Consider the following 13,780-nt stretch of genomic DNA (forward strand, 5'->3'; position numbering starts at 1 on the left):
CCATAAATGCAAACAGGAATATACCTTAAAACCTCTCTTTGAAGCCAGCAGCTGAATTAAAAAAAAGCCTTGCAGTTTCTTCTAAAAGGAGTAGAGGATGAAGAGGAATGTACAGCAGAGAAATTACAGTGCAGGCAGTCCTGAGCACCTGCAAGGCTTTTCCTGGTGATGAAGTCAGTGTTTATTCTAATTTGAAGTATGGTAAAGGACAGAAGGCAAAAGTTTTAGATATTGATTAATATCTTTTGTCTTGATATATTTTCAAGAGAGTCCATATTTATAATTTAAATGCAACAGAAAGAGAATCCTAGCCAGAACATGTCCTTGTAATAGAATCAGCTGTTTCTGTCAGTCCATTACAGAGCACACTAATCGCCCATCAGAACTAAAAGTCATTAGGCACAGTCTGCACTTTCTCAAATCTGTGCTTTGGGAGTGAGTGCCTGTATTTTACCACTACTTTAATTGGGGATGAATTTTCCTTTACTCTGAAACAGATCTCTTGGCACTGAGTAAACCTGAATTATCCAATTATATTACACATAGGATTGTTCACAAATAAATCTGTAAAAGATGCTTAGATTTATCCCATGTTTTTTCATAGGAGAAATCTGAGTGATCCAAAAACTTCAACTCTCTTGATATTTGCAGAATTTATGATATAACTGAAGGACAGGGCTGGGTGTGGTTATTTAGAAATATGCCCAGGGATGAGATTGGTCAGTTTCTATGGTTCCCACCTCACCTCACCTGCTTTCCCTCACCTGCTTTCTATGGTTCCCACCTCACCTGCTTTCATTTTGAAAGCAATAAATGCTGCTTTTGTGAGATATGTTCTGTCTCTTCTAAGCCTGAAGTTTTTCATACCTACATGAGTAGAAAACTTTCCCCACATTGGGTTTGATCTGCAAATTAATGCTGGGTTTGGCCTAGCATCACTTTGCAGTTTCCTATTTTATATTCCATCTTAGAGCATTGTCACACTGTTGGACCCTTGAAGTTAAAATAAGATTGGAATTTTAAAATTAGAGTTCAATTGGTGATTATTACAGTTCTGTCTCACTGAAATTGAGAGGACCATTTAATTACTTTTTTCTAATATATTTTTTCTGTCTTTATGATTAATTTAAGTATGCCTAAGCAGAAAAAAACCCCACCAACAAGTTTTTAAAGATGATAAGAAAGCATGTTCCAATTTAATGTTTTTTTTTTCTTCACTGAAAATATTGTTTTTCAGAACTAAGAATAAAAAAGTTGTGGTATAAAGGCTTTGTGTTATAACTGAAATGAGTCATGCTAGGCATGTAACCACCTTATATATCCAGGGGGTGAATATCTCTTCCTATACTGATAATATGCATAAATGTCAAATATCTGTGGCTTTGGCTTTTGGTGTAAAAAAGTATTTATTTTTGGGGAATGAAGCAACGGAGCCCTTCCTTTCATCATTTTTGTCAAGGGTTTATGCTCCAGTATGGAGCCCAGCAGGCTTAAGCAATATCAGAGACTATTCAATTTTGAGGGCAGAAAGAGAAGTTAAAATTCTCTTGTTTGCTTACAAAGGTGTAAATGCTGTCTGGCTCTGATTATTCCAAATTTTCACATGGTGCTCAGCATGTGGATTTCTTCATTTAGTGGATGATGGCCTGTAACTATTCCTTTGCAGAAAATGATCAGAGCACCCTGTCTGTCCCTCCTTCCATGGTTTTGTGAGCAGCAGTGATTTGAGAGGGGTAGGCTGAAGTGCCTCATGTAGCTTAGCTAAGCAATGGAAAATTACATCTGCTTGTTCTGTAAATAATGTCCAGTCAGAGCAGATGTAATTAACTACTGAACTTAATGGATGCCACGTGAGGTTACAGATGCTATCAGTCATAAACTAGATGAAGGCAAGGGAGCTTTATTTGCTTGGAAATCCTTTTAGGACTAATTACTAAATATCTTTAAAATTGATTGCTTATGGTTTCAATTTCTGAGAGTGTTTTCCCATATCTATGTGGAATGGATTTGATGCAGCTTTAAGAAGGGAAGGGAGACACCTTTATTGTTGAGGTTTCTCTTCCCTGGGACTTTATCCCAAAGCTTTACTGCTAAGAAACTTGGTGTTATTTTAGGGCTTGCCAAGCTGTCCAGCTGTCTGGCAACACTGGCCTGACACATTTTTCTTTTTGTCTAAATTAATTGAGAGATAGACAATTGTAACGATAAAATTCTGTTGATGTCACAAGTCTTGGCCTAACATTGACAAAGCAATTGGAGCCATGGGGAATGCCTCTCAAAAGCTACCACCAAATTTAATTTCTGGTCTGTGTTAACAGTGCACTGAATGGATATGAGCTGATGAGCCAGGCTTGGAGTTTTCATGAGATGCTCATTGTTTTATATAGATTTCTGTAGGATAAACCAGAAAGGTTCTTGTGAAATCCTTTTGTTGGGCTTGGTTATTCAGTTTTAAGGGATATTTAAAGAGTTTTAAGAATCAGATTTGTTGTCAGGGAGTCTTGATGACTGTTAATTTGTTTAAAACAACCTTTTAAGGAGTAGATCTGTGTATAGTAGAAATATCAACTGATTTAATCATAGATTAATATTAGTATGAGCCTACAAAGCAGAGAATAAAACTGGATTTGTTTATTTGTAATGCTCTTGGCATTTTTAGCAGCTGTGACTGTTTCCTTGTGACCATTGCATGCCCAGTCTTGAAGGAATTTTTGATGCAAGTCAAGACAGAGTCATTTTAAGAGCGGTTTCTAACAATAGCATTACAGCTGCAGTCCCGAACGGCTCCGAGATGAGACTCTTCCCTGAATTTTCTAAAATTTTGCAGAACGTGACCTTTTGACTTAAATTTCTGAAACTGGTGCTGTCTGGCAAAAATGAAAGAGAATTTTGAACAGTTGTTCCCATTATTTGGGATGAGTGTTCAGTGCTGGGCAGGCTCTTTCACACATCAGGAATCTGCTTCATGGCCTTATAAAACTAGAATTAAGTAATGAGAAAGATTAATGAGCTGTCTGAGCTGTGTGCTTTATTACTCTCACTATTGCTTTTAGGCTAATTTGTGCAAAAATACATAAGGAAGATTTGGAGCATTTATTACTGGTGTTATTTCTCAGGTTTGGAAGAATAAACTTTTATTTAGAGAGGACTACCATGTGCCTTGCTTTTTATTTTGTTGCTACACACACACATTTTGGGTTGCTGCTATTGTTTAATTTGGGGGAATAAGTTACCATAATGGTCTTCTGGAGCTACTGCTGTTGCAATTTATGGATTGTCTGTTAGGAGAGTAAATTCATAGTTTTTCTTTTGCTCTGCTGTTTTTTTCTATGCTTCTGCACCACATCTAGGACTCTGGGTTGCAAAATTCAAGCGGTAGTATTTAAATTTACTTTTTCCTGCTAGTGAAATTGCACCTTAAAAACATTGTCTCTTATGTGCTCTGTAGCATTTAAACGTAAGTTTGGCAAGTGTACTTGAAGAGCGCTGCTTCTGTGGTTGGTTTTATTGTTTTAGACTTGAGGAAAACAGTCAAGTTAATAGTGAATTAGTTTGCTGATGTCTAAGGATTGAACAGCTGAGTTACTGTACCCCTGTTATTGTGACCAGGGTTCTTAGAGGTTGTCTTAACTTTCAGAAGCCATTCTTTGTTTAACCACAGCTGAAAAGTTTGGGATCAAATATAAAATTAGGAATTGTCTTTGTTATGGGAAGAAAGAGACTTCTGCTTGACTGAGGGCATGAAATCAGAGTGACCCTGTGTTCCTGGTCCTGAGAAACAGAGATAGGGATGAATCCTGTGGAGGAAATGGGAGCTGGAGGACTGCGAGTCACTCGTGGCTCCGGCTGGTGAGGGATGTGTGGGTGCCACCGTGCCCTGGGCTGCGGGTGCCCGCTGAGCTGTGGCAGCTGTGGAAAAGCTGTGGCTTTTCCTGGGGCTGGTCCCTTCATCCCTTGGGAATGTGCTTTGCATCCATTGTTTTTATTCTCATTTGCCAGTCCAAGCCATGACATGTGGTTTCAGTCCCGTTTGTTGCCATGAGCAGTGGCCCATGAAGTGCACTGTGTAATGTTGTATTTTGGGCTGGAAAACATGATGTAATGTACAAAATATGGAGCTGACACTCCAGCTTACTAAAATACACACACACACACACACACACACACACACACACACACATATATATATATATATATATATATATATATATATATATACACATATACACACATGGGAGTGGGCACTGAAAATACTCTGAGGAAAGTGTGAATTCTTGCCTGTTTTGAGATGTATTCAATTATTTTAGGTCAAGTAGTCAAAATCCATAATCTTATGGAAAGCCCTTAGGTTAAGTGATATGAAGGGTTAGTGGGAAGCTTCTGGTCACATATATTCTTGACAGGTTAATGCACAGATGTGACCTGGATCCTTAGCTTTGCTTACCAAAGAATAAGTTTCTGTTGCCCATTCAGAAGGGGTAGCGGGGGAGGGAAAATAATTTGCTGTGTTTGAGAATTTTGCTTGAAGTTTAAAGGGCTTTTAGCTTTATTTCCTTCTGCAGTAACTCTAATTTGAAAGAAATCCAAAGGCTTTTTATTTTGCTGACTAGTAAGGGATTTCTAAGCTGAAGAGAAAAGAAAGGCTGGAAGATCCAAAAGCATGAAATGCATCATTGGCTGATTCATGACCTGTGGGTCGAAAGATTGATATACACTGAATATTTAGAGAAATAGGGCCGCCTGTTAGCTAAACATCTGAGGGTTTTTTCCCCATTTAGTTTTATATGTTGGAATAGTTGCAAATGGTATTTTTATTGTCATGCACCTTCTGCTGAGGTAGAAAATGAATCAAAACAATAACTTTATTTTGCTTTGAACTTGTAGTATGGTTAAGGTAGCACTGGGTGAAAAGGTACACTATTGACTATTCTGGTCTCACACACATTTTTCTGAAGGCTGTGGCACTTTGCCACTGTGAAGGTGAGATTTCTTAGGAAAGAGTGGTTCCAGGCAGTTTGGGTGGCACTGGGAATATGGGGGGATGCCCTGGGACTAAGCTATCCATGGCATTTTAGAATTTGTGTGATGGCAGACATAAATTCAGTAGAGTGTGGAGAAAGGTCTGGGAATTAAATCCATGTCCTCTGAATATTTTGAATGGTATTGGCAAGAGGCTGGGTATTCGTTTTCTGTATTTTAAGTATCTCTGTAGCTAAGCAGATGATCTAACAGTATGATTCTGAATTTAGTTTCTGAAAAGTCAGTAAATTATAGAAAATATCTGCAGCATATTCCATAGGTTCATCTGACCTTCAGTACAGATACGCTTTCAGTGTTGCTGTTTAAAATTCTTTACTGATGAGTTTGGGGAACAAGTTCAGATGTAATCATTTCTAGACAGAGAAATTGAGAAGTGCTGTTTTTAATAACCATTTACAGTGATATGGTGAAAAGAAGGAAATTATTTTTCCTGACAGATTCTGATAGGAGAAAGAAAAGCTTAGCATGGGGCTTTTTTTTTTTTCTTAATCACCATGAAAAATTCCTTCCTGTTAATCTGATGGATGGATTACAGTTTGTCCTTGCATGGCCAGGTTGTACTTTCCATCAGAATTGGAGATTCCAGCCTTCATTATATCATTTCTGTAATGCAAATGGTTATGTATAGAAGAAGATTTAATTAATCCCCTGCTGGTTGGTAGTATACCCTAAAGCAAACATATTCAGCAAAGGAAAAAAAATTAAAACAAGAGTGCATGGTACCAGGTCACTGACTGTCAGTGGAATTTCATCATCTGTGAAATATTAACTTATTAACTGAAATGTATTTACTCTTATAGCTGTAAAAATATTTGTCTATTGTCCCAACTGGTATGATAGTGAGTACCTTGCAAGGGAGCCAAGGTCAAAAGCAATCTCAGGAATCATGCTGTCTGCTCTGGCAAAAATATGGAACATCCTGTGTGGCGATGGTTCTCATTTTAATTTGCAAGGACTCCATTTAAGCTGCCATCAGTGCAGGCTCCAGCATCCAACTTTGCCTGTGGGTCTGTGCCATATGTGCAGATACATATTCAAGGACAAATTACGAGACTGAGAGAAAGTGACAAATTTGAGTGATGGGTTCCTGTTTTTTCACACTTTTATAACATAACGTATCTGCTGGAACGATGTGGGTTGTATTGTAGGTCAGTGAACAAATAGATTTCCAGACTTTATTTCCTCTCCATATTGTGTGCACACACACACCTATGCAAAAAGCCAGCACTCTTCCTGCTGCCTGAAACATTCCTGTTTTCAGATGCAGTTTCTGTATATAAAAAACCACAACTGAATAAATTTTTCAGTATCTATGTACTAAACAATGTATTTTGCAAACAGAAAAATGATCTTTCAAATGACTGGTATTTTTTCTCTTTTAGCCTCCTTGCTGCCTGTAAAATGAAGATCTAGTCTTATTGTGAAACCTCTTCTGTAGCATGATATGATGTCCAACTGATTTTATAGCCTCATGATTGAGGTGATGAACTTAAGATAAAAGGAAATATAAGGAACTCTTTTGAAGGCAGATATTTGAATCAGCTTTTTATAAATTCTGTGATGCTGAATTTCTTTCCCAAGGTTCCTTTTTAACTGCTCATCTGAAAATCTTCTTCTTTTGTCTTGTAGAGATCAAGTTGCATGTTTAATAATTATGCCTTGAAATGTGGAACTGGTACAAAAAATTAACTTTCAGAACAGTCTGTTCTTGTCATTTGGGTACTGCAAGATTTAATACACTCCTTATTTTTTAGGATCTGTGAAAGTAGTTCTTTATTTCCACTTCTGAAAGTTCTTTGTGAATAATATGCACCAATATTTTATAACATTCTTATGCTATTTAGCACTCCATATAAATCAAATATAAATGTAAGCCTCTGTTTTGAGGCTTATATTGTTGACCTAGAGAGCAGGTGGCATGGAGGCTGGCTGGAGTAATAATGGTAATATAAATATAGCTACTGGCAGCACAAGTGCTCAGGGAGGCAGATGTGCTGGTGGAAGGGGCAGTTTGGAATCTTGCAGGTTCCTGTGTTGTTCTCATCAGAAGGGTGATCTTTAATGAAAAATGTCCTTCAGGATAAACTAGCATATTGAAAGGATTACAGCTGCACCCTTTAAATAGTGTTTCAGACCAAGTAGTCACAGCTCAGCACTCTTTTATTAGTTATCTCACCTCTTAAAATGTGATTTATTTTTTTGGATTCATGGACATGTAATGCCAAACTCCTTTGTGTGTGAGTGGAAACCAGTTAAATCATACCACCTACCTCATAATTTACTAACTAAGACATTTAATCTCTACTATGAATGATACTATATATGATTCTGAGTAGACTTTAGCCTTTATAGGATGCTTGTGGAATGCTGTTGGACTTTTCCCTTACATTTTTCATTATTAAGAATCACTGTTTTTGTAGTACTACTTCATACGTTTGAAATCACCCTGTCATTATAAGATACAAACCCTCAGTTGGTCCCATTGCACACATGGAAGTGTTGAGCTGTCTTTACACCCAGCTGAGTCTCAACCCCATGAGCGTGTCCCCATCTCTGGGAGGCATTTTCATTGTCCCCTTGATCCCCTGGAGATCTGCAGTGTTCTCTGGCAGTGGGCATCCTCAAACAGAAAATAGTTCAGCAGTTGTCTGCAGTCTGCTCCCTCCTTCCTTCCATCTCCAGGCATTTTCTCTCTGGGATGTAACTTCTCACACAAACTCCCTGGTGATTTGGGAAAAGCAAATCTCATAATTATGCTGCTCATGGTTGTGTAATGTCCAGCTCTGGTGCTTTTGCCTTGGTCCCACCATTCATGGCCTGTTTGGGGGGATTATAGGGGTTGTTACCAGCTCTGGAGAGGCAGAGAAGGGCAGAGAGCTGGGAGAGTGCATTGTCATTTCTCCAGAGGACAGGGAAAGTGCTGCAGAGGCCAGGTCGTGGTGGGCTGTGTGCCTGTTAGGGTTTGTGAAGGGGATTTTAAGACTAACTTGAACTGAGGCATAGTGGAACAACAGGTATAAAAATTGATTGTTTTGATTGTGCTCTTTGTTGTCAAGACCACAGTGGTATTAAATGTGAACTACTGCCTATTGATTCCACAGCTGCACTGTGTTTGTCAAGGTGGCGGAGCAGAATGAAGACAATTCCTACATGGATAGGATAATATTTCAATTGCATTGAGATGTCATCTGCTAGGACTTTGTTCCTTCCTTGTTTGGAAACTCAGTTTCCAAGGGATGCTTTCAGGAACAAAGCCCCAGGCAGTCCTCCTCCTATGCTAGCATGCATTTTATCCTGAATTACCTACATTGTAGGAAGTATTAAATGTCATATTGTTTGAGTAAAGCAAGCATTCTGTAAAGGAAAGGATTTGTCCATTCCTGTTCCTGGACCATGTTTCTTGTGATGTATGTCTGGTAATTACAAGTCACAATTACCAGAGCTGTGCTGCTGCAAGGGAGTGTTCTCTCTTTAAATGACTTTTCAGCTCTAATGACTGGAGCAAAGCTTGTAAAAATGAACCCTAGTAGTTCAAAAACTAGAAGGTAGCTAGAGAGATTTAAAGGTCACTGTTTTGCTTTTTCATCCAGTACTATGAAATTCCAGAGCTTTATACATACATTCTAAAAATTTCTGGGGCTTACTGTGTTGGAATCAACAGAAATATGTCATCTGAATAGAAAAAGTACCTTCTGCCAAGAGGTGCCATCTTCTTTAAAAAGCATAAATTAAATACAGCTGCTCATATGATGAAAAGATATGTGTACATGTCTAAGTAACACACTATCCACAGAGGCAGAATAACATATAATATCTATATTTTACCTGTTTTTTTATTAATTTGCAGCAGCAAAAACTGTCCTTGCTTACACAGGTTTCACAGTTGGAAACTAATTCTTTCTTACAAATGAGAGTGGAAGAAGTACCTTTTGTAGAATATAAACCGCACAACCTGTTATAGATGCTAATGATTTATTATCTTAGGCACTTGAAGTGTTTTGATTAGATCTTGACAAGTTTGTCTGATGACAGGAATTTATTTCTCGATGCTGTGAGCTGTCAGCCTTGAGATAATTCACACATGGAATTTGCTTGGTACTGTTAAACTGTAATGAAATTTCAAATTATGGAGAACTAATACTTAAAAAGAATAATGGCATGTAAGAGTTTATTTAATTAATTTATTTATTTGTTATTAGTTGCTGTAACTTTTTGGTATCTTTGAAAAACTTCAAGCCGAATCCCACGTATTACTGATCAGACCAGTCACTGCCTGTCAATAGCATTGTCAGTCAGGTCAGTCAGCACAAACACTGTAGCTAAAGATGGAACAGAGATTACCTTACCAATGTTACGGATTTGATTTTTTTCCTATTGAATTTTTTTTTTCAATATTCAAGGAAAACACTGATTTTTTTTTTTTTTTTCTGAGAGGGGATGAGAAACACATCCCGTAGATGTCGGGGATGTCGGGTTGGTGTTGGCTGTGCTGCTGCTTGCTGGGCGCAGCCGAGGCGGAGCAGCCGGGGATGAGCCGTGCCCGTGCCCGTGCCTTAAGGAGAAAAGCCCCAGCAGCGGGGGCCGGGGCGGCGGCCGCGGCTGCCACCTGGCGGTGTCCGGCGGGAGCGCAGCCCCGCGGCCGGGCGGGGCCGGGGATGGCGGAGCCGGGGGGGACAATGCTGGGGGGGACAGTGCTGGGGGGGACAGTGCTGGGGGACAGTGCTGGGGGACAGTGCCGGGGGACAGTGCTGGAGGGGACAGTGCTGGGGGGGGACAGTGCTGGAGGGGACAGTGCTGGGGGACAGTGCTGGGGGGGACAGTGCTGGGGGACAGTGCTGGGGGGGACAGTGCTGGGGGACAGTGCCGGGGGACAGTGCTGGAGGGGACAGTGCTGGGGGACAGTGCTGGGGGACAGTGCTGGGGGACAGTGCTGGGAGGGGACAGTGCTGGGGGACAGTGCTGGGGGACAGTGCTGGGAGGGGACAGTGCTGGGGGACAGTGCTGGGAGGGGACAGTGCCGGGGGACAGTGCTGGGGGGGGACAGTGCTGGGAGGGGACAGTGCTGGGGGGGACAGTGCTGGGGGACAGTGCTGGGGGACAGTGCTGGGGGGGACAGTGCTGGGGGGGACAGTGCTGGGGGGGACAGTGCTGGGAGGGGACAGTGCTGGGGGGGACAGTGCTGGGGGGGACAGTGCTGGGAGGGGACAGTGCTGGGGGGGACAGTGCTGGGAGGGACAGTGCTGGGGGACAGTGCTGGGGGGGACAGTGCTGGGAGGGGACAGTGCTGGGGGGGACAGTGCTGGGGGACAGTGCTGGGGGGGACAGTGCTGGGAGGGACAGTGCTGGGGGACAGTGCTGGGGGACAGTGCTGGGAGGGGACAGTGCTGGGGGACAGTGCTGGAGGGGACAGTGCTGGGGGACAGTGCTGGGAGGGGACAGTGCTGGGGGACAGTGCTGGAGGGGACAGTGCCGGGGGACAGTGCTGGGGGGGACAGTGCTGGGGGACAGTGCTGGGAGGGGACAGTGCTGGGAGGGGACAGTGCCGGGAGGGGACAGTGCTGGGAGGGGACAGTGCTGGGGGACAGTGCTGGGAGGGGACAGTGCTGGGGACAGTGCTGGGGGACAGTGCTGGGAGGGGACAGTGCTGGGAGGGGACAGTGCCGGGAGGGGACAGTGCTGGGAGGGGACAGTGCCGGGGGACAGTGCTGGGAGGGGACAGTGCTGGGGGGGACAGTGCTGGGAGGGACAGTGCTGGGAGGGGACAGTGCTGGGGGGGACAGTGCTGGGGGACAGTGCTGGGGGTGGGCAGTGCCGGGGGATGCGCCGCGTCCAGCAGTGCCGGCGCCTGCGGATGCCCCCGGGCTCTCGACTGCAATAAAACCCGCAAAATCCCCCGTCTGCCTTTGCTTGTGCTGCTGAAATGCAAAATGCTGCTGAGAAGTGGAAACTGTGTTTGGTCTCGAATTTTTTTTTGATAATACATAGTACAACTAATGTGTATGTCTAAAAAAAAAAAGCCCAAATCACCCCCCAAATCCACTCTATGGCATTAATTCTTCCTTTTGGTGAGAGTGTGAGACCATACTGCAGCAGCTGCAGGCACACCACGTTCCACACTTCTGGAAGTGGTTCAGTCTGATGCTGATGAGGTATGTAGGACAGAATTAATTACTGCCTTATCTTTGCTCAGGCTTGAATTTCAAAGTTATGTTTGGTCTGTTGAGTACTTATGATTTTTAACTCCAAAGGCAATGATTGTTTGGGCAAAATGAGCAACTTTCATACCCTAGACTGTGTGCATTGTGAATGTGCAGCAGCAGAGCTGTGCAGTTCCACACTGAGCATGCGCTGGGAAATGGCCAGCTCTTTATTCATTCCATCTCAGTCATTTATTGATAAATAAATCGGTAATATATAATAAAAAGTAAAATTAACGCAAGGTTTTCATTTTTTTTTTTTTTTTACAGAAAGAGCTCAGTCTCCCCAGAAGAGGAAGCTTGTAAGTATAATTATTCTTTATTCATCCCTTGGTTTGTTTTGAACATATATAGCTGTTCAGTTGTGGAAGTAATTTAAATAGGCAGATGCTCTGTTTTGTCTGTTAAACATTTTCAAGAATCTGTCATGGGCTTGGAAACAGCTAGCTTGGATTTCTGTGAGACTGAAACCTCTATTCATTTCCTTAAGTGTAGCAGGAAAAGCAGTGGTAGTATAAGCTTACTTCTAATTACCAGCTTGAGCTGATCCTGATACCAAAGTGGCTGCGGTGTTGAGCGCTGCCACTCCGACGTGGCTGCAGCGACTCCAGAGGAGTCACTGATTATTTATGCAATATGGACAGCTCTGATCACTGCTCTTCAAACAGTCTGTTGACAGAAGTCTAAGCACACAGCTCCTGGGCCACACAGGTCAGGTGTTTGTGGAGCAGACAGCCTGATAGAGGTCTCTCAATAAAGATATGTCAGGAAAAGTAGGCTTTTAAAACTGTCATTTGAACAAACAGCAATTTTTTTTAATGCATTATGATGCTTAAAGAATTTTAGCAAACTAACTTGGTGTTTCAATGGTATTATAAGAGCTTAGCTTCTGCTATGCTTACAGATTTATGGTGGAAGAAATTGCATTATTGATTGCATTATATAAAAGAGAAAGCTTTTGTACTGCCTGCTATTGCATTATGATTTAAAATTGTTTCCCAAAGCTTGTGGACTACAGACATGAGGCACACAAAAGCTTATAACCTTTCTTCCTCAGGTTTCTGGTTCTAATGAGAAATGATTTTCAGTCTTTCAATGTAAGCTATCCCCTTTGTATAAAAAACAGTGTTTGGAAAATGCTGTGTAGAGCTAGTGATTCAGGGCTGAACAATACAGAGGATCAAAAGGTCTCTTTTTAAAAGTGGGGCATGACCAGACCTTTTTGTTTAGTTCATATGACAATGATAAACCAGTCAGGGAGTTATTTAAAGAACATGAAGCACTGACTGGTTTTGGGTTTTTTTAAACCAGTATCCCTCAAAGGCTGGCTTAACGAGATTTGAGAGATTTCTAAGACAGGTGGTGATCATAATTTGAAGATTATGAAGGTTCTTTGATCAAATAGTGGAGCAGTGAGTTACCAGTAAGTTTTTTGTTGAATATAATTTTTGCACAAAACTTTTGGAATTGATATTGAGGATGCCAGAGATATTCCAGCTCATTCCAGCATGGAGGTGGGTATGACACAAGGCTACTTACGTATTTTCATTTGAACTATCTGTAATACAAATGAAGTGCTTCAGATGTGTAATGTTTTAGTTACTGGTAACTAAACCAAGTGACTGAATATTTTATTTCTGTATTACTTAACTCCTGCAATTTTCATTACTTCACTTCAGTTTTCTTCCACGAGTGAGTGCCTTTTAAGCTGTCACTATGTGAAGTAATTTAGCAACCTGTGCCGAGAAGATCCAGGCCATAAATTTTAAGCACAAGGTTGCAGCTATTAGTGAGACTAAAAATCTATGAAGAATTGAAATGTCTTAGTTACCTGCGTTGTCTAGCTGATTATTTGATTGTAGTTTCTGGAATTACAGATTCTATAGTCAAGTCAAGTACCAAGTGTAGTCCAGAACCAAATGATGTCTTGTTGTTTTGAGAAGTTTTAACTGTTCATGAAGTCAGTATGCGTTGTGGCTGATGTAGACCTGTGCTGATGCTGTACTATGAAATGTACAGGCTCACTGAAAAGGCTCTTGTGGAGTTGATCTGCCTGATTTTGCATATCCCAATATCAGAGTTACTTGATTTAAAAAATCCTCTTTGTTTTTTAAGTAGAAATTAGAGTAATTTATATCAAGGGGATAATTATGATATATGCATGTAATATAAGGTAAAAATATACGTTTACTATGTATAAATTTGTTCGACCATTCTGTCAAAAAGAGTGGCATTTTAACTGTAGGCAGCTTTCAGTTCTTCTGGAGGCTTTTCCTCTGCTGAAATCAACTTAACTGTGAACCTCATAAGTAAAAATAAATTCTGAAAATAAAATTTATTCTGAGAAGCTGCTGTTGTGCTATGGCTGATGAGCAGGGATAGTTGTGGTTGTAGCCATGTCCTGATTCATTGACTGTCAGTCACTGGCTTTTGTTCACTGACAGAAGCAGAAGCAGGGATGAACAGGAGGATGAAGTACCTGGCTTGGAGCCAGAAACCCTCCAGAGGTACATCCATTTTCTGCACAAACTCCAGCCTTTGTA

The 13,780-nt window shown here is 41.3% G+C and overlaps 1 protein-coding gene across 6 annotated transcripts in view; it reads left to right on the forward strand.

The window, feature by feature from the left end:
• Positions 1-13,780, forward strand: part of MAST2 (microtubule associated serine/threonine kinase 2) — a 187,716-nt gene that overhangs the window by 70,468 nt on the left and 103,468 nt on the right. For all 6 annotated transcript variants that reach the window (XM_068198605.1, XM_068198606.1, XM_068198613.1 and 3 more), the window contains one exon: positions 11,508-11,539. In XM_068198605.1, coding sequence (XP_068054706.1) covers positions 11,508-11,539 — 32 coding nt within the window. The remainder of the gene's footprint in view (positions 1-11,507; positions 11,540-13,780) is intronic.

Source organism: Anomalospiza imberbis, chromosome 9 (assembly GCF_031753505.1).
Source record: "Anomalospiza imberbis isolate Cuckoo-Finch-1a 21T00152 chromosome 9, ASM3175350v1, whole genome shotgun sequence".
Classification (NCBI taxonomy): domain Eukaryota; kingdom Metazoa; phylum Chordata; class Aves; order Passeriformes; family Viduidae; genus Anomalospiza; species Anomalospiza imberbis.